This window comes from Poromitra crassiceps (genome assembly GCF_964638095.1).
Source record: "Poromitra crassiceps genome assembly, chromosome: 18".
In the NCBI taxonomy this organism is placed as follows: domain Eukaryota; kingdom Metazoa; phylum Chordata; class Actinopteri; order Beryciformes; family Melamphaidae; genus Poromitra; species Poromitra crassiceps.
The window spans coordinates 30,036,107-30,056,338 of record NC_139636.1 but is presented as its reverse complement, the minus strand read 5'-3'; the positions used below and the strand labels follow the sequence as shown (position 1 = coordinate 30,056,338).

The 20,232-nt window shown below is 46.7% G+C and overlaps 1 protein-coding gene across 1 annotated transcript in view; it reads left to right on the top strand.

Moving 5' to 3' along the window:
• LOC310793073 (cytoskeleton-associated protein 5-A-like) overlaps positions 1-20,232 on the top strand; it is a gene marked incomplete at its 5' end in the record, with an annotated part of 43,680 nt that overhangs the window by 14,076 nt on the left and 9,372 nt on the right. Inside the window, 12 exons of the mRNA XM_083654819.1 lie at positions 456-582; positions 1,247-1,332; positions 2,695-2,811; positions 7,620-7,742; positions 9,228-9,377; positions 9,974-10,177; positions 10,274-10,409; positions 10,932-11,125; positions 12,747-12,907; positions 17,350-17,520; positions 19,236-19,356; positions 19,591-19,770. Of these exons, the coding sequence (XP_083510945.1) occupies positions 456-582; positions 1,247-1,332; positions 2,695-2,811; positions 7,620-7,742; positions 9,228-9,377; positions 9,974-10,177; positions 10,274-10,409; positions 10,932-11,125; positions 12,747-12,907; positions 17,350-17,520; positions 19,236-19,356; positions 19,591-19,770 (1,770 nt within the window). The remainder of the gene's footprint in view (positions 1-455; positions 583-1,246; positions 1,333-2,694; positions 2,812-7,619; positions 7,743-9,227; positions 9,378-9,973; positions 10,178-10,273; positions 10,410-10,931; positions 11,126-12,746; positions 12,908-17,349; positions 17,521-19,235; positions 19,357-19,590; positions 19,771-20,232) is intronic.

Sequence of the window (20,232 nt, the reverse complement as noted above, 5' to 3'; positions counted from 1 at the left end):
AGCGTTCGAGTGTCACGTGACCGTTGAACCGAGGCGAACGTCCTCTGAAGTATAAATGCAACACCATGAGCGACACTTTCTTTTTCGTCTGCGACCATGTGCTGAGCGACACTTTATAATAAGTATAAATTAAGCTTTAGTCTCGCGGGCCAGCCTCCCCTCCCGGACCATCTGGTGTTTTGGTTAGTTTTCTGCTCTACACATTGACTGTATATTATTATTATTACAGTAAGTACAGTAGCCCAAGTGACTTTTTTTAACATGTGCATTATAATGCCACCTTTTTCTCCATATTTCTGCCCTGGGGGCGTGTTTTAAGTTTGTTTTTTCGGGGTGTTTTCATAAGAATCTTGAGTCCTAACTGTATTTTTTTTTTTTTTTTTTTACCTGCTTTAACAGTGCTTTGCTGTCCTGTCTGCTGCAGTTGATGTCTGCCTCTCCTTGTCTCCCTCCAGCCTGCCTCAAAGGACCAAGTGGTAGCCATGTTGGAGAAGGCCCGGGTGGTGATGCCTACGAAGCCCGCCGGCCCTGCCAAGGCCGAGGGAGGAAAGAGCTGCTCAGGGACAGGCAAGGCTGCAGCAGGTCAGTCTGACAACACACTTTACAACTTTTACACCAATTATAAACTAGATTTGACTTTCTGACTGAGCGAGTCCGCGATCCAGTCAAGATATTCTTTCAAATATGTTTGATTTTTCTGTCTCAAATCTGGACAAATCGTGTGGGCTGGGCAACCACTGAAATCTGCAGACTAGAACTTGACAATTAGAGTTAAGAAGATAGGAATTAGGGATGCACAATATGTAGCGGGCCGAATCCCCGATAAATTATTTGCAGATAACGAGAAATTTATATTATGTGCATAACTAACTATAGGTTATTATGAACTTCTTTTTAAAATACAAAAATGTGAGATTATCAGTTATCTTATCGGTATCGGCCATGAGAAGCAGCTCATTATCGGGTATCAGCTGAAAAAAAAATCCATATCCTGCATCCCTAAGTCCCTATGTGCCTCTGCAGTGTCAGTCAGTCACTGTGTGATATCTATTCTTTTGACAGTCTGCTCAGTTGTGTAGTGCAGTCATTCATTCTCAACCTTTTTCATACAAAGGACACTCATTTAGTCCACATTAGAGCCATGGTCCCTCATTTGATAAGATTTTGTCTCTTGGACCCAAATCTGAGAATATTTCTTATTGCCCAGCAAGATGAAATTGCACCACTGACTGTCCTCTCTCTCCAGGCTCCAGGTCTCAGCCAGCCAGTGAGGACTCTGTCGATTCCAAACCTGAAACCAAGAAGGTCCGAGGAGGAGGGGCTCCTAAGAAGGTACGTCTGTCTGGACGAACATCCTTCAGCTTCACTTTTTACTTTACACACTATTTGACTTTGTGACATTTACTATGTGTACACAGGAACAGGTATTTTTCCAACCATTTGTAAGGGAACGTCTACATTGAGTGGAATCAGATTTGATTTAGTTTTCCCTGTATAGAAAGTCACAAGAAGATATCTCCCTGTGTACATATCCATATATACATGTACATGTACACTATTTTTTATTTCATTTGCTGGCAGTCCTAGCCTGACATCGCCAGATAGGGGTGTCACGGTACACAAAAGTCGAGCTACACAAAAGTCACGGTTCGGTACGTACCTCGGTTTCGGGGTCACGGTTCGGTACGTACCTCGGTTTCGGGGTCACGGTTTGGTACGAATTCGGTACAACGGGGGGGAAAGCAACAAATCCCAAATGCCGTTTTTTTCCCCCCATTTAAATTTTTCTGAATTCTGTGTTTTGCTTTTTACGCTCATTTTACCATCAGAAATAGTGTCTAATAAGTGGGAATGAATAAATGTCCACAATTTAATAAGATTTAGGCAATCCACACAAAAAAGTGTTACTCTACAGCAGCGGTTTTCAAAGTGTGAGGCGCGCCTCCCTCTCAAATGTCTGTATTCTAGCTGTTTGACAGGGCAAAGGCATTTCCCCCCCACTTTAAATCTTTATTGTACACAAGTTTGTAAAAAAGCTTATCGTCTGAGTCATAAGGTCATTAGGATACTGGTCTGCACTGAAGTCAGGGCTTAGTGCGGAATTTCTTAGCTTTTTTCACCACGCTAAAGGGGGAGCAGCTGGACGCTTTAATATTGTTGAGGTTTTGTGAAGTAGCATGGAAGCGACGTACGGCTTGTAAACACGCTGGAGCGACCCCCGGTCATGTTTCTTCTCCACAAAACGTTCCATCCATTCCATGAACGTGGATTTCATATGGCTCTTGTGTTGTGTTAGTGTGTCTTCTTCTGTGGCGTTTGTGGCGTTCAAACAGCGTTTAGAGGCTTTACCGCCGCCTTCTGGATTTGACGTATTCTTCGTGTAGCTGCACGCATCGAACCGTGATGCCCATACCGTGACGTCACGGGACGAATACACGTACGTTGACACCCCTATCGCCAGATCATTTTGCATTTTGCAAATGTGAGTTGGTCGAGGGGGAACAGACACATCTGCCAGAGCAAATAAAACAAGAGCTGGCAGATTTGTCCTCCTTTATTTATGGTTGTGCATATTACACATACATGTTATTATGGTTGTGCATATTACACATACATGTTATTTTCCCCTCTTGTGTTTTTGTTATTTCATTACCATGAAGTGTCATTGTGATGTGGTTCTTTCTACCTGCCCAGCTCCCCTCCCCTTCTGAAGAAGCTGCTCCTCCCCCTCCCTCAGTGGACAAGGACAGTAATGCAGCATGTAGTAAAAAGCCTCCTGGCAAAGGGAAGGCTGCTGCTGGCGGTCAGCAGGTAGATACAGGTGTAACAAGTGTCTTCATGGTGAAACTCTGTTTCGGTTCGAGCTCGAAATGACTAACTCTGAAACACCATCTCCATGTCCCACGCCTAGAATGTGTTGTTGTTGTGTTTTGACACAACATCCTCACAAGCCTCCAAGCAACCACATCTCTGGCACCATCTAGGCCGTGTTTTTTTTTTTTTTTTTTACCAGGACGGAAGCCAGCAAGCTCTTGTAGCAAAGCAATTCATGTTAATACTACTAGCCACTACACTACATGCTGCTAGCTAACCACATTTCTTCACATTTGGCTCAAACGTCCAAGTCTGGACAGACATGCATGTCGACTGCGGACTTGTTGGCGGAGGCATATATCCGCGGTGCGGTCGTTCTACTTTTTGTTTTGTTTACATGGTGAATTAGAGATCACTGTATAGCAGCAGTATACAAACTGAAGTAGATTCTCCCAATGTGAAACGTCATCTAAATTGATTTGCATACCAATAGAGGATTATGGGATTTATCTACATTACAATGTGAATATCAATAGTTAATGCTTCAAGTTTTCACATATTCAACTTTTACTTCTTCTTATTAATTTGAACAATAAACTGCCCAATAAAGAACAGACAGACATGATGTGTGGAAAATCCCACCATAGAGTATCCCTACTTTTTGTAGTGTCGCATCCCAGCTCCCTGATACGAGGGTAAATAAGAGAACGTCCTAAAGGTCTCCACACGTCACCTACACCCTGTTATGTCCTAAAGGTCTCCACACGTCACCTACGCCCTGCTATGTGCCTTTAAACCCGCTAGAAACTGCTGTGGGCCGTTGTAGAGATGAGCACCAGACCTGGACAGAGTTTCACAGCGGACACTTGTTTTCCCAGACACTCGCTAACCCCTATCTGGCTTCTTTCCAGCTTGACTCTGCCTCGCCTTGGCCGGGTCTAACCCTGAGCCAGGTCTAACTCTGAGTCTGTCTAAACACTAATACTGCCACCGGGGACCAATATATCACGGAATCATTCAAAATAAATCCATATTGGCAGTGCACAGTGTTGGATTAAATAATATTATCAACATAGACATCTGTTTTAAGCTTGTATGTCCAGAATGTCCAGAAGAAAATCAACCTAAATGCAAAGGTAGAGCCACATATCTATATCCACTGTGCAGCATTACGGTGACAATGACAACACACTGATCATGAGAGCGCAGGACATGTGCATGCCTAGGAAAAGCAGGCAGAAGGCAGGGGTGATCACATGCATGCCTAGGAAAAGCAGGCAGAAACCAGGGGAGATCACATCACTGCCTAGGAAAAGCAGGCAGACACCAGGGGAGACCACATCACTGCCTAGGAAAAGCAGGCAGAAGGCAGGGGAGACCACATCACTGCCTAGGAAAAGCAGGCAGAAACCAGGGGAGATCACATCACTGCCTAGGAAAAGCAGGCAGAAACCAGGGGAGATCACATCACTGCCTAGGAAAAGCAGGCAGACACCAGGGGAGACCACATCACTGCCTAGGAAAAGCAGGCAGAAGGCAGGGGAGATCACATGCATGCCTAGGAAAAGCAGGCAGAAGGCAGGGGAGACCACATCACTGCCTAGGAAAAGCAGGCAGAAACCAGGGGAGATCACATCACTGCCTAGGAAAAGCAGGCAGAAACCAGGGGAGATCACATCACTGCCTAGGAAAAGCAGGCAGACACCAGGGGAGACCACATCACTGCCTAGGAAAAGCAGGCAGAAGGCAGGGGAGATCACATGCATGCCTAGGAAAAGCAGGGGAGATCACATCACTGCCTAGGAAAAGCAGGCAGAAACCAGGGAAGATCACATGCATGCCTAGGAAAAGCAGGCAGAAACCAGGGAAGATCACATGCATGCCTAGGAAAAGCAGGCAGAAACCAGGGAAGATCACATGCATGCCTAGGAAAAGCAGGCAGAAACCAGGGAAGATCACATGCATGCCTAGGAAAAGCAGGCAGAAACCAGGGAAGATCACATGCATGCCTAGGAAAAGCAGGCAGAAACCAGGGGAGATCACATCACTGCCTAGGAAAAGCAGGCAGAAACCAGGGGAGACCACATCACTGCCTAGGAAAAGCAGGCAGAAACCAGGGGAGATCACATCACAGCCTAGGAAAAGCAGGCAGAAACCAGGGGAGATCACATCACAGCCTAGGAAAAGCAGGCAGAAACCAGGGGAGACCACATCACTGCCTAGGAAAAGCAGGCAGACACCAGGGGAGATCACATCACAGCCTAGGAAAAGCAGGCAGACACCAGGGGAGATCACATCACAGCCTAGGAAAAGCAGGCAGAAACCAGGGGAGATCACATCACTGCCTAGGAAAAGCAGGCAGAAACCAGGGGAGATCACATCACTGCCTAGGAAAAGCAGGCAGAAACCAGGGGAGATCACATCACTGCCTAGGAAAAGCAGGCAGAAACCAGGGGAGATCACATGCATGCCTAGGAAAAGCAGGCAGAAACCAGGGAAGATCACATGCATGCCTAGGAAAAGCAGGCAGAAACCAGGGAAGATCACATGCATGCCTAGGAAAAGCAGGCAGAAACCAGGGGAGATCACATCACTGCCTAGGAAAAGCAGGCAGAAACCAGGGGAGACCACATCACTGCCTAGGAAAAGCAGGCAGAAACCAGGGGAGATCACATCACTGCCTAGGAAAAGCAGGCAGAAACCAGGGGAGGTCACATCACTGCCTAGGAAAAGCAGGCAGAAACCAGGGGAGATCACATCACTGCCTAGGAAAAGCAGGCAGACACCAGGGGAGATCACATCACTGCCTAGGAAAAGCAGGCAGAAACCAGGGGAGATCACATCACTGCCTAGGAAAAGCAGGCAGAAACCAGGGAAGATCACATGCATGCCTAGGAAAAGCAGGCAGAAACCAGGGAAGATCACATGCATGCCTAGGAAAAGCAGGCAGAAACCAGGGGAGATCACATCACTGCCTAGGAAAAGCAGGCAGAAACCAGGGGAGACCACATCACTGCCTAGGAAAAGCAGGCAGAAACCAGGGGAGATCACATCACTGCCTAGGAAAAGCAGGCAGAAACCAGGGGAGACCACATCACAGCCTAGGAAAAGCAGGCAGAAACCAGGGGAGACCACATCACTGCCTAGGAAAAGCAGGCAGAAACCAGGGGAGATCACATCACATCCTAGGAAAAGCAGGCAGAAACCAGGGGAGACCACATCACTGCCTAGGAAAAGCAGGCAGAAACCAGGGGAGATCACATCACTGCCTAGGAAAAGCAGGCAGAAACCAGGGGAGATCACATCACAGCCTAGGAAAAGCAGGCAGAAACCAGGGGAGATCACATCACTGCCTAGGAAAAGCAGGCAGAAACCAGGGGAGATCACATCACAGCCTAGGAAAAGCAGGCAGAAACCAGGGGAGATCACATCACTGCCTAGGAAAAGCAGGCAGACACCAGGGGAGACCACATCACTGCCTAGGAAAAGCAGGCAGAAAGCACGGGAGATCACATCACTGCATGATTGTGTCTATGTGTGTGGCATGTTTTGGAACAACATCACATCAGCATTTCTGCACTCTTAGGGGACATTCAGACCAAAAGCGTTTTTGGAGCTGCCAGCGTCTTTCTGCAATTCATTCTCTATGTAAGGACGCGCTCCTCTTTTAATGAACACACCTGGCGTTTCAGCGCTGGTGGCGTCTGTTGTTTTTGGGAGGAGCGCTGTGGGCGTTTTAAAGCTGAAAAAAGTTGAACATTAGAGGAAAAGCGCCCTGCTCGTCTTTTTCACTCCGCCTACCTTTTCTCCTCCCGAGGGATGTTCAACCTCCGCTGCTGCCAGAATTGGCAATAATCTGGCTTTCGTGTTGACAGTGAACAACATCAAACAGACAAAACTAGCTGGCTGTGGTCATTGTGTTCTGATCTGTACTGCACGCCACTACAGGGGAAAACAAACGGAGCCCAAAAAAACCGCTCCGTGCCCGGTGTTTTGTGCACAATGGAAGCGCTCTCGACATGATTTTCATAGCGTTCTTCTGACTGAAAAAAGCGCTTTTGGTGTGAATGTCCCCTTACATGTTCGATCATCTTACACCAAACAACTTGCACCAGGCTCTCTTTGTCATAAGCGCTCCATGTTCTCCATGTCTCCTGCTTCTACTGTCGCTGTCCATCACCCTTACAGGCCTTTGTATACCATCACTGTCCATCACCCTTACAGGCCTTTGTATACCATCACTGTCCATCACCCTTACATACCTTTGTATACCATCACAGACACATTCACACTATGAGAAAACATACAGGGTTCCTACGGGTTTGTGAAATCCTTGAAAATGTGTCAATTGGGGTGGGGGGGGGGGGGGGGTGGGGGTGGGGGGGGGTGCAGGGGCAAGGCCTTGAATAGACATGGGTTGAAAGTCTTTGAATTTCATATATTTTGTGCAAGAATATATTTTATTTTTTTAATTTTTACTTCACTTATAACAGCACATTTGAGAAGTTTTCACACATTCAAGCCTCTCTTTTTAATTGTTGTCTGTGAGCTCCTGTAAAGCCTGACAGTTCTCATTATAAACATTCTCAAGAGTTGTAACGGCAATTAACCTTGATCCATATCTCAAACTATGGGAATTGGGCATTGAAAGTAATTGAAAAGTAATTGAATTTGATGTTTAAGAAAGTGTGGGAACCCTGAACATAAGTACACAAGAAAAAACATACTGTAGCATCAACACACACACAGAAACACACACTCTCTATACCGGTATGTAGTAATTGCGGTTTTGCCTCCCCTCCCAGGGTGCCGCAGGTAAGAAAGCACCGGTCAAAGGTGTCAAGGATGAGGAGGACCGCTCCGGACCCATCTTCGTCCTCATCCCCAACGCCAAGGAGCAGAGGATCAAAGAGGAGAAGCAACTCAAGGTGCTGGACTGGCTGAAGAAACTTGAATAATGGCAGTTAGAGCTGCTGCACAATTAATCGAATATTAATCGGGATCAAGATTTTGGCTTCCCACAATCATGAAAACAAGAAAATGGAGATGAAACGTGCCGCACTGCATTTAGCAATGTTGCTCTCATTTTGTCTTGTGTTATAAATCTAGCGCACCCCTTTCCATCGCAGTGGTGCACTCTGCCCCTCCTCCAAAGCCCAAACACGCTGTAGTGTGCTCCGCCCCTGCACCTAAGCCCAAACACGCTGTAGTGTGCTCCGCCCCTGCACCTAAGCCCAAACACGCTGTAGTGTGCTCCGCCCCTGCACCTAAGCCCAAACACGCTGTAGTGTGCTCCGCCCCTGCACCTAAGCCCAAACACGCTGTAGTGTGCTCCGCCCCTGCACCTAAGCCCAAACACGCTGTAGTGTGCTCCGCCCCTGCACCTAAGCCCACACACGCTGTAGTGTGCTCCGCCCCTGCACCTAAGCCCAAACATGCTGTAGTGTGCTCCGCCCCTGCACCTAAGCCCACACACGCTGTAGTGTGCTCCGCCCCTGCACCTAAGCCCAAACACGCTGTAGTGTGCTCCGCCCCTGCACCTAAGCCCAAACATGCTGTAGTGTGCTCCGCCCCTGCACCTAAGCCCAAACACGCTGTAGTTTGCTCCGCCCCTGCACCTAAGCCCAAACACGCTGTAGTGTGCTCCGCCCCTGCACCTAAGCCCACACACGCTGTAGTGTGCTCCGCCCCTGCACCTAAGCCCAAACACGCTGTAGTGTGCTCCGCCCCTGCACCTAAGCCCAAACACGCTGTAGTGTGCTCCGCCCCTGCACCTAAGCCCAAACACGCTGTAGTGTGCTCCGCCCCTGCACCTAAGCCCAAACACGCTGTAGTGTGCTCCGCCCCTGCACCTAAGCCCAAACACGCTGTAGTGTGCTCCGCCCCTGCACCTAAGCCCAAACACGCTGTAGTGTGCTTGTAGTTTCAGCTCGAGTCGAGAATAGAGAGCCGGTGTGTTTGTCTGTTTAAACTTTCCTTGGTAGAAGATGACAGTTGAAAGAATCCAGTGCCATTTTTCTTGTTCAATAAACGCATGATGTTCCCAAAGTCAAATAATCATGTTAAATAATTGTGATCTCAATATTGGTCAAAAATAATCGTGATTATCATTTTGACCATCATCGTGCACCCAGTGGGTCATTGCAGCAAATGGCGTCTTCTGGATTATCCTTTTGGAATAGTGAAAGTGAGTTTCCTGAGGTTCCTGTGACTATGTGGAGCAGATCCAGGACCAGTTGTTCTCATTACAAACTGACTAGATTTTTTTTTTCTTTTTTTTTTCACCTTTATTTTACCAGGAAAATTACTTGAGATCCAAGATCTCTTTTTCGAGTAAGACCTGGCCAAAATGTCAACAAATACTGTTGACTTCAAATCAATTGTCCCCCCTCTGTCCGATGTGCCTTGTCTAGATCTTGAAGTGGAATTTCATCACTCCGCGTGACGAGTATGTGGAGCAGCTCAAGACCCAGATGACCACCTGTTTCGCCAAATGGCTGATGGAGGAGCTCTACCACTTCGACTTCCAGAGACAAGTCAAGGCTATAGGAGTCATGATAGAGGTAGGGACTCCTCTGTGTGGGTAGGTTATTGTGTGTGTGGGTGTGTTCTTGTGTGTGTGGGGGTGTTCTTGTGTGTGTGGGTGTGTTCTTGTGTGTGTGGGGGTGTTCTTGTGCGTGTGTCTCTTATGAGCTCCAGATTGCCTCACAGGGATAGACACAGATGATGGGAGGTGAGGTTGGCCACTCCTGGCTTCTACAAAGTGCTAGTCAGTCAGAATTGGTAAAGAATGTCACTCAGTGTGTGTGTTTGACACAAGCCCCAACCTTCGCTTCTGAAAAATGAGGCCAATGCGGAAGTACCAAACACTGCAGTTCATTGAATGGGCACTTGGCCGCTGCATCTCTGTCTGGCAAAAAACAATAACAACAACAGCAAGATGGTGACGGCCAAAATGCCAAGCCCGAGGCTTAACCCATTGATACCTGATGCAGCATTTGTGTGTGTATCCCTTTAAGACCGCGAACCGCGTCACACGGTCTTAAAGGGATACACACACAAATGAGGGATATACACGCAAATGCTGCAATGGGTTAAAGAGCAGGGTCCACAAACCAATGGGGTCATGTGACGGTGGCTGTGTCCATGTGTTTGACAGAGGTTGGAGGGCGAGAGTGAGGCCACCATCAGCTGTCTGGACCTGGTGCTGAAGTGGTTCACGCTCAGGTTCTTTGACACCAACACCACAGTGCTCATGAAGGTGCTGGAGTATCTGAAGCTGCTGTTTGCCATGCTGAGCAGACAGAGCTTCCACCTCAGCGAGTATGAGGCCAACTCCTTCGTCCCCTACCTCATCCTCAAGGTTAGCAAGTGGCCTTCAATCACATGTGATAGAACCTCAAGCTGTCCTAATCATAAGTGTTGTGTTCAAAATGGCCACCGCTCCTCTCTTCTCCAGGTCGGGGAGTCCAAGGATGTGGTCCGTAAAGATGTACGGACTATATTGACCATGCTGTGTAAAGTCTACCCAGCGTCCAAGACCTTTCCTTTCCTCATGGACGGAACAAAGTCCAAGAACTCCAAACAAAGAGCTGGTAAGTTCAACCTGATGCTGTCAGATGGTTTGTTTTCACATCACCATCTGGGAAACCGTTTCAAAGGGGGGGCACTTTCAAAAAGTACCTGTCAGGTGAGTGAATGAACCATCTGTCTGTCACGCGCTTGCTCTCGCTGCCGTCACACCAACGCCAACCCATCGCTAGCACTGGTGGTTCTTTGTTTGTTGGATGGAGGGTATTCATTTTCTCTCTCTCTCTCTCTCTGTTTCTCCTCCCTCCCTCCCCCCCCCCCCCTCTCTCTCTCTCTGGCTGTCTCTCTTCCTCCCTCTCTCTCTCTGGCTGTCTCTCTTCCTCCCTCCCCTCTCTCTCTCTCTCTCTCTCGCTCTCTGGCTGTCTCTCTTCCTCCCTCCCCTCTCTCTCTCTCTCTCGCTCTCTGGCTGTCTCTCTTCCTCCCTCCCCCCCTCTCTCTCTCTCTCTCTGGCTGTCTCTCTTCCTCCCTCCCCCCCCTCTCTCTCTCTTTCTCTGGCTGTCTCTCTTCCTCCCTCCCCCTCTCCCCAGAATGTCTTGAGGAGTTGGGCTGCTTGATAGAGGGCTATGGGATGAATGTATGCCAGCCGACTCCTGCCAAGTGTTTGAAGGAGATCGCCGTCCACATCGGAGACAGAGACACATCTGTGCGCAACGCTGCCCTCAACACCGTGGTGGCAGTCTACAACGTCTGCGGGGAGCAAGTCTACAAACTCGTAGGAAACGTAAGAGTGATGCGGTTATCGCAGGACTGTACTGTGTGCACCTCTACACTGGTCTACTCGTGTGTGTGTGTGTGTGTGTGTGTGTGTGTGTGTGTGTGTGTGTGTGTGTGTGTGTGTGTAAGTTTAGGTAGTCTCATTGATATTGAGATATTCTTCAAGAATAAAATATATATACCGGTATAGATAGATACTATAGCCATTGCAAACATCATAGGTAATGTGTGGTGTCATTGCTCATAATTTCAGTGTGCTTTCAAAAGTGCTTTAAAAGCAGTAGACATGAAAATACGTATAAGAATAAAAGATGTTATAATACATTATAATATACAGTAGTTCATAAATAATGCCAGCTCATATGAAGTTGATGGTCATATGTTAACATGAAATATAAGGTGTCAAGCGGATACAAAACCTACAACATAGTAAACATCAGACAATTGTCCAAGTCCCTCTGATCCGAGTCCCAAAGCGAGTCTCAAGTCAATTGGTCCCGAGTCTCAAGCAAGTCCCAAGTCTTTCCTTTTGTCGGCAAGTCAAGTCAAGTCAAGTCACAATGTTATTTCAAGTCAAGTCTCGATTCGAGTCACAGGTTATGTCAAGTCGAGTCACAGGTTAGAGAAAATGACAAGGCAGAGATTATTTAGGCTGCGGACGTGCGCGTTCACGTTAATACGTGCTTGTTGCCAAGCAACACACTTCTCTCAGACGAGCTCAAGACAGCTGACAGACAGCTCCAACTCAGCTCAAACTTATAGAGTTGTATTCAAAGCATAGAAACGTTCTCACAGCTCAATTTAACAGCGCCAACACAAGCAGTTTGATCACAAGTGCAATCAGTACTGAATGCGATGGCAGACTGCGCACTGCGGGCAGTTGACGAAGTCAGGAAGAAATTGAAAGATCTTCCGACGCATCAGCTTTCGTCTATTTACAGCACATATCGATCGATATTTTTGGAGAAGATTCCGGCCGCATCACGCGCAGATCAAGATGAGACAGCTGTCAGTGAGTAGCTACGCATTTGGGTGTAACTTTTACGCCTGCTCCATACACAGACGCAGCGCATACAGGGTGCACTAGTCATAAAATTAAGTTAGTCGTAACTTTGAGTTCTACATCGGACGTAGCGTGTAAACCTAGGCGTACGCCCAGCTGGAGTTTCGAGTCATTTTCTTCCAAGTCCGAGTCGAGTTTCAAGTATTTACCTTCCGAGTCGAGTCGGAAGTCGTCAAATTTGCGACTCGACTCGACTCGAGTCCGAGTCCCTATGACTCGAGTCCAATTGTCTGGTAAACATCATACTGTGATACCTTACATGAATGGAGATGCACACAAAAACACAAAGAAAATGCAATTTCCTCACATTATTAGTGTCGTAATATTTAGTTCTCTCAAACCAAAACCTTTTTTGTGGGCTTTTATGAAGGCTAATCATGCAAAATGACCACATGCTTGACTAATTAAACCACTAGGCTGCGTTGTTTAATTGAAACTACCATACATGAAAGGGTCTAGTGATGCTGATGATCAGTCTGCATGTTTGTTAGTGAGAAATAAGCGTAAAGGTTGATTTCCGGTCCTGAGCTCCCTGCTATCTTCCTTCTCTTTCTGCACTTCCCAGTTATCAGAGAAAGAGCTGAGCATGCTGGAGGAGAGGATCAAGCGTTCAGCCAAGAAGACTCCCGCTGCCCCGCCTAAGCAGAGCGCACCAGAGAGGTCCCAGCGAGAACCTCCAACTAACAACGGCACCTTCCTCCGCAGGGAGGACCCCAACAAACTCAAGTAGGCCACCTCAGGGCTCAGGGCTATTGGGGGGGGGGGGGGGGGGGGTAACCTTAGATGATACAAAACAGTTAGTGATCCCTTTAGAAAGCAAGCTGTACCACATTTTAGGACCTCCTGGAACCTACAATACATGTTTGTCAATAGACACACTCTTTTTCAGCTTAAAAAGATCCCGAACCTTAGACAGATTCTGTCGTTTTCTCTGGCCCGTCTGGCCAGTTTCTTCGCTGTTTTCTCTTTTTTTCTCCACTTTGCAGCCGTTTGTAACCTCATCTTCCACAACGGAAGCATGTTGTGCCACACTAATAAGCGTCTGTGCGAAACACAGACTAAATATACAGTCTATGGTCTAAATGCTGAAACACAGACTAAATATACAGTCTATGGTCTAAATGCTGAAACACAGACTAAATATACAGTCTATGGTCTAAATGCTGAAACACAGACTAAATATACAGTCTATGGTCTAAATGCTGAAACACAGACTAAATATACAGTCTTTGGTCTAAATGCTGAAACACAAGACTAAATATACAGTCTATGGTCTAAATGCTGAAACACAGACTAAATATACAGTCTATGGTCTATATGCTGAAACACAGACTAAATATACAGTCTATGGTCTAAATGCTGAAACACAGACTAAATATACAGTCTATGGTCTAAATGCTGAAACACAGACTAAATATACAGTCTATGGTCTATATGCTGAAACACAGACTAAATATACAGTCTATGGTCTAAATGCTGAAACACAGACTAAATATACAGTCTATGGTCTAAATGCCGTGTCGAGGCGAATATAATTTTCCTCAATCATATTTTATAATCAAATTATTCGAGTAACTCGAGGAATTGTTTCAGCCCTATTACAAACTAAATACAATATCATGTATTTAGTGAATGAGAGGGGTGCATAAAATGCATTTTAGAGACAGGAATGTAGGCAATATAATAAACACAAAAAGCATGTTCTGAACTGCTTTGGATGGTATCACCCACCCCTGTTCTAAACTTTTTAGATGGTATCACCCACCCCTGTTCTAAACTTTTTGGATGGTATCACCCACCCCAGTTCTAAACTTTTTGGATGCCTCCATTCACATCTGATTGAAGCGACAGTGGAAGCAAACTGTCCTGAAGCCACATGAGAAACGGCTCATTCTTCTACTAACATGTCTCAGCCCAGTTTTGTGCAGTGCAATGAAAACACTGTAAAAAATACCCCCAAATGACCAAACTACTACTATTCATAAGCATGTTTGCCATTCTGTCAACCAACCACCTCTTCAATCTGACTGTCAGAGCCATAACAGATTTCTACACGCTGTGGATGAACTGTTGTGAGTTGACGGCAGTGAGATTCACACCATCCACTTGTTGGACTTTGTGTCTGTCTGTTTTCTAGCACGGTAAAACCATCCTGATCACATGACCTCAGATTCTGTTTCGCTCCATGGATCAGCTTGGACTTCCACCCGCCCCAGCCATTTCCAGAAATTTGAATGGAGCCGGCCGGGCCAATCAGGGACCTGCGCTGTAATTGATCATGTAAGCAGCCAATCAGGGACGGCGCTGGCAAGCGAGTAATGGCGTATTCCGAAGCAACATACGTTAATAGGCTCGTTTGAGATGACTGCCGCCTCGCCTGGAAAGCAGGCGAGCACAGTCAGGCGAGGCGTCAACAAGTCGAACACCCCCGACGGCACACTTCCTGCTGCTTTTCTTCTTCTACAGTTTTGTTTAACAGCGGTTTGTAAACAAATTAAAACATGCATTAGCGCCACCCACACTCACTGCTCAAATAACACAGCCCTTCAGATTCCTTATTTTAATTTTAATGTAGGCATTCCAGGTGGTATTTATGTAAAATATGGAGTGACAGCTTGGAATAGATATAAAATTGAAGTTTCTACACTTCACTGTGGGTTTGTGATGCACCTGTGTTGAACCAATGGGCGCTCAGCTTGATGCGTTTCTCGTCATCCTCTGTCAGCCACAGTCGGCGCAGTTGGTGGGGAGCAACTGCGGCGCCTCGCTCCAAATCTGCGCCCGCCTCGCTCTCGCGAGAGTCACGTGACTCACGCAGTCGGGCAGGACGGAGCAAGTCGGACAACTTTCTAACCATCATGCAACGGGGCAAGCAAGGCGCTGGTCGAATCTGCGCAGAATTTGCTCATCTCAAACGAGCCTAATGTTAGTAGAGTTTTCGCCATTCTTCAAGAGTGGATTTGGCGACGCTGATTGGCTGAAGGAGTCGTCCGTCAAGCCAAGTATTCCCGCCCACTGAAACAGAATGTGAGGTCATGTGATCAGGATGATCTGTTTGCTCCTCTTGTAGTTTACTGACTCTTTGCATGTCGAGTTGCTTTCACAGACCTGAGACACTTGAACCCTTCAAAGGAAAATCCCCTTTGGAGAGATATACAATCCTGTGTGTGAAACCAACCTCTGTGTCTGTATGTCTCTCTGGCTCGTCTCTCTGTCTGCCTGCCTGTCTCTTAACCCTGCATCTCTCTCTTCCTGTGTGATTTCCTCCTCTCTCTCTCTCTCTCGCTCTCTCTTTACTCTGCCTGCCTTCCTTTCCGGATCAGAATAATGTATCGCACGTATAGGATGTGAGTACCTCTTCCCTCCCTCTTTCCTCCATTGGAAGACACCTAATACTCATCGCTCATAAGTTACTGAACTTCAAAGGTTGCTGTGAGATTGGAGTTGAAAGTTGTGCTACTTTGCAAAAGCTTCTGTGTTGGTTCACTTTAGCAGCCAGTCACTGTAAAACCTTTTCCCCACTATGGGCCAATTACTGTGCCTGGTGAGCTCATGTTCAAAATGCCTTGCTATCACTTTTGAATGTAGTTCTTAGTCGTTCTTATTGTCTCTGTGGCTTCCTTATACATACTGTACATACATACCATACATACATACATACATACATACAGTACATACATACATACATACATACATACATACATACAGTACACACATACATACCATACATACATACATACATACATACCATACATACATACATACCATACAATACACTAGATCAGTGGTTCTCAACCTGTGGTACAGGTACCACTGGAGGTACATGGAGCTCCCTCCCTCTCATACTTATGGTGGTCATTTCTGAGGTGGTACTTGGTGTAAAAAGGTTGAGAACCACTAGTCCTATCCAATCCTACCAGCTCCAACAAATATAATATTGTCAGTAGGGATGTCGACCGATAACCGTTTAACCGATAACCGACCGTTTCAACATTAACCGATTAATACTATCAGTTAAACGGTTAAAAAAATGTTGCACGTGCCCTTTAACACATGCCATGCCATGTGGGTGGGCGGTCAAAGTTCAAGGTCACTGTGACCTCACGATTGCTCCTTTCATGCTCGTTAACATGATACCTCCGGAACGCCTTGACGGAATTTCATCAAATTTGCCTCAAATGTCCACTTGGACTCAAGGTTGAACTGATTAGATTTTGGTGATCAAAGTTCAAGCTCACTGTGACATCATGGCTGCTCATTTCATGCTAAAAAAAAAAACTTTTCACCTATCCAGAGATGGTCAAACAGGCCTAAAAACCACATTTCCAAATGTTAAGTTAGCTCCTTGACTTGCTTTGACTTTGACTTTGACTTTTTGTTTGTCTGAAGGAGCCACTTTGGCTCCTGAAGGAGCCTCGATGTTGGTTTCAGATCAGTGCTGATCAGCTTCAGTCCTGAGAGTCTGAGGAGAATGTAGACGAGATCAGGTCTTTCTCACACACCTTCATTCCAGGACATACATTCACCTTACACTGAAGACTACCAAACCATGTAGATCCACCAGGACATAACATTCACCTAACACTGAAGACTACCAAACCATGTAGATCCACCTTACACTGAAGACTACCAAACCATGTAGATCCACCTTACACTGAAGACTACCAAACCATGTAGATCCACCAGGACATACATTCACCTTCCACTGAAGACTACCAAACCATGTAGATCCACCAGGACATACATTCACCTAACACTGAAGACTACCAAACCATCTAGATCCACCAGGACATACATTCACCTTACACTGAATGTAGATCCACCTTACACTGAAGACTACCAAACCATGTAGATCCACCTTACACTGAAGACTACCAAACCATGTAGATCCACCTTACACTGAAGACTACCAAACCATGTAGATCCACCTTACACTGAAGACTACCAAACCATGTAGATCCACCTTACACTGAAGACTACCAAACCATGTAGATCCACCTTACACTGAAGACTACCAAACCATGTAGATCCACATTGAGCCAGTTTATAAAGACTCCCAAACTGGGAGTGTTCAGGATCCCGTGTTAGCCAGGACTGGAGCTAACAGGCACTGATCTATAAAACATTGGACTAAATTTACTCTCTTCCCCCTCCCTCCCTCCGACCAGCCAAGCCCGTCAGAATGCGCAGCACGAGTCGTCCCATCCTCCCATCCCCAAGGAGTTCCAGCTGGACCTGGACATGATCGAGACGGACCAGAGCCGAGTGGGAGAGCTGCCCGACCTGGTGCAGCACAAACTGGATGAACTGCTGGAGCCCATCATCATCCCTGAGCCCAAGTGAGTGTGGAGGCACACACACATTCACAGACAAGTTAGTGTGGAGGCACACACACATTCACAGACAAGTGAGTGTGGAGGCACACACACATTCACAGACAAGTTAGTGTGGAGGCACACACACATTCACAGACAAGTTAGTGTGGAGGCACACACACATTCACAGACAAGTTAGTGTGGAGGCACACACACATTCACAGACAAGTTAGTGTGGAGGCACACACACATTCACAGACAAGTTAGTGTGGAGGCACACACACATTCACAGACAAGTTAGTGTGGAGGCACACACACATTCACAGACAAGTTAGTGTGGAGGCACACACACATTCACAGACAAGTTAGTGTGGAGGCACACACACATTCACAGACAAGTTAGTGTGGAGGCACACACACATTCACAGACAAGTTAGTGTGGAGGCACACACACATTCACAGACAAGTTAGTGTGGAGGCACACACACATTCACAGACAAGTTAGTGTGGAGGCACACACACATTCACAGACAAGTTAGTGTGGAGGCACACACACATTCACAGACAAGTTAGTGTGGAGGCACACACACATTCACAGACAAAAATCAGAACAAGCATACGCATCGATGCAAGTAGGGCTGCAACAACTAATCGATACAAATGGATTATTAAATTTGTTGGCAACGAATTGCATTATCGATTTGTTGGGTTGCGATTCGATTCGGTCGCAGAGCTATACAATTATACAAACGTTTATCTACTACGTTGTGACTTGCGTCTGTCTTGCAGCTGCCTACGTCCTGTGTCGCGGACTGACTATGACACGTGTCCATGGGGACGAGTGCGGCAGCACCATGCATGGTTTTTGAATAAAATTATTGAAATAAAATCTGCGCATTTATTCTTATACGATTAATCGAAGAAATAATCGACAGATTAATCGATTATCAGAATAATCGTTAGTTGCAGCCCTAGATGCAACCAGTTAGGGCCTGTGTCCACCTAGCGTCTTTTTCCGACGTTAAACGCTGGGAGTGCGCTGGGGAATGCTGATCCCAGCGCACAATATACAAGGAAGCAGTCTGCAAGTAACGTTAGTTCAGCTTGATAGCTGACAGCTAGCATGCTAACAACACAGGTAGGCTACGCTATTAAAAGCAGTAAGCACAACACTCACCAGAAATATTAAGTGTCTAGCCGATCTGCTCCCACAATTGAGCCGTTCTGTCTCTGTTGCGATAGTTTTTCCATATGATTAGTTACCAGAAAAGGAGCAGCCGACACCAGCGTCTTTCTGAAAGTTAAAATATTTTCAGCTGGAAGCGCTGGGAGCCGGGCGCACAAAAACGCAGAAAAAAGACGCTGGGCGCTGTGCACTTTCTCTAGACGTCCGTGTGCGCTCGCATACGCTCTCCCCCCATTGGAAACAACTGAAAAAAGACGCTGGACCTGAGGAAAAGACGCTAGGTGGACACAGGCCCTTAGGATGTAAAAGGACATGAAAGCAACTAAACATGGAACAAAAAATGCAAGCAGACAGAAAATACAGACAGAAAACCATAGTGGCATTGTAAAGTATGTTGTGTGTGTGTGTGTGTGTGTGTGTGTGTGTGTGTGTGTGTGTGTGTGTGTGTGTGTGTGTGTGTGCGTGTGTGCGTGTGTGCGTGTGTGCGTGTGTGCGTGTGTGTGCGTGTGTGTGTGTGCGTGCGTGTGTGTGTGTGTGTGTGTGTGTTTACCAGGATGCGTTCTGTCTCTCCCCACTTCGATGAGCTCCACAACAGCACAGCCTCCACCATCAACTTTGTCATCTCCCAGGTGGCTAGCGGGGACATTAACACCAGCATACAGGCACTGGCACAGGTATTAACACCAGCATACAGGCACTGGCACAGGTATTAACACCAGCATACCACCAGTTTTTATTACAGTGATTTTTTTATACTTATTTTGGCACATGTACACGCATTCATGTAAAATAAGATATTTTACATTGCCAAATATCTGATTTTCCATACCAGGTATCGGTGCATCCATAGTATTGTAAATCCTACTGTGGAACTGTGGTTTTCTGATCCATCCACATTGTCCCCACAGATAGACGAGGTGCTGCGGCAGGAGGACAAGGCGGAGGTCATGTCGGGTCACATAGACCAGTTCCTCATCGCCACCTTCATGCAGCTGAGGCTCATCTACAACACTCACATGGCCGACGACCGGCTGGACAAGAAGGACATCTTCAAACTCTACAGCTGCATTATAGGAAACATGCTGTCTGTAAGTCACTCAGCTGCTTTGCTGGACTCTATTATTTGCAACTGCCACAACTCTTATTTCCCCACAGCAATCACACTTTGATTTGATCTAAATAGAATCTTCACTTGATCTAAAAATGCATCCAGAACAAGGCTACAGTACGTCGTCCACACTAACCCGGTTTTCTTTTAAATTACATAGCTTTTGCTGTGTTTACGCCTTGCGTCCACACTGCTCTGCACCAATGGCAGCAGAGGTTAGAGCTTCCAGAGGTTAGAGCTTCCAGGCAGTCAGACTAGCCATGTGCTGGAGCAAGGGGAGTTGCTGTTCCTTCAGCACCTTCAAAGGACACGCCCACACAGTCTCAGGGCAGAGTAGAGACACACCCACACAGTCTCAGAGCAGAGTAGAGACACACCCACACAGTCTCAGAGCAGAGTAGAGACACACCCACACAGTCTCAGAGCAGAGTAGAGACACACC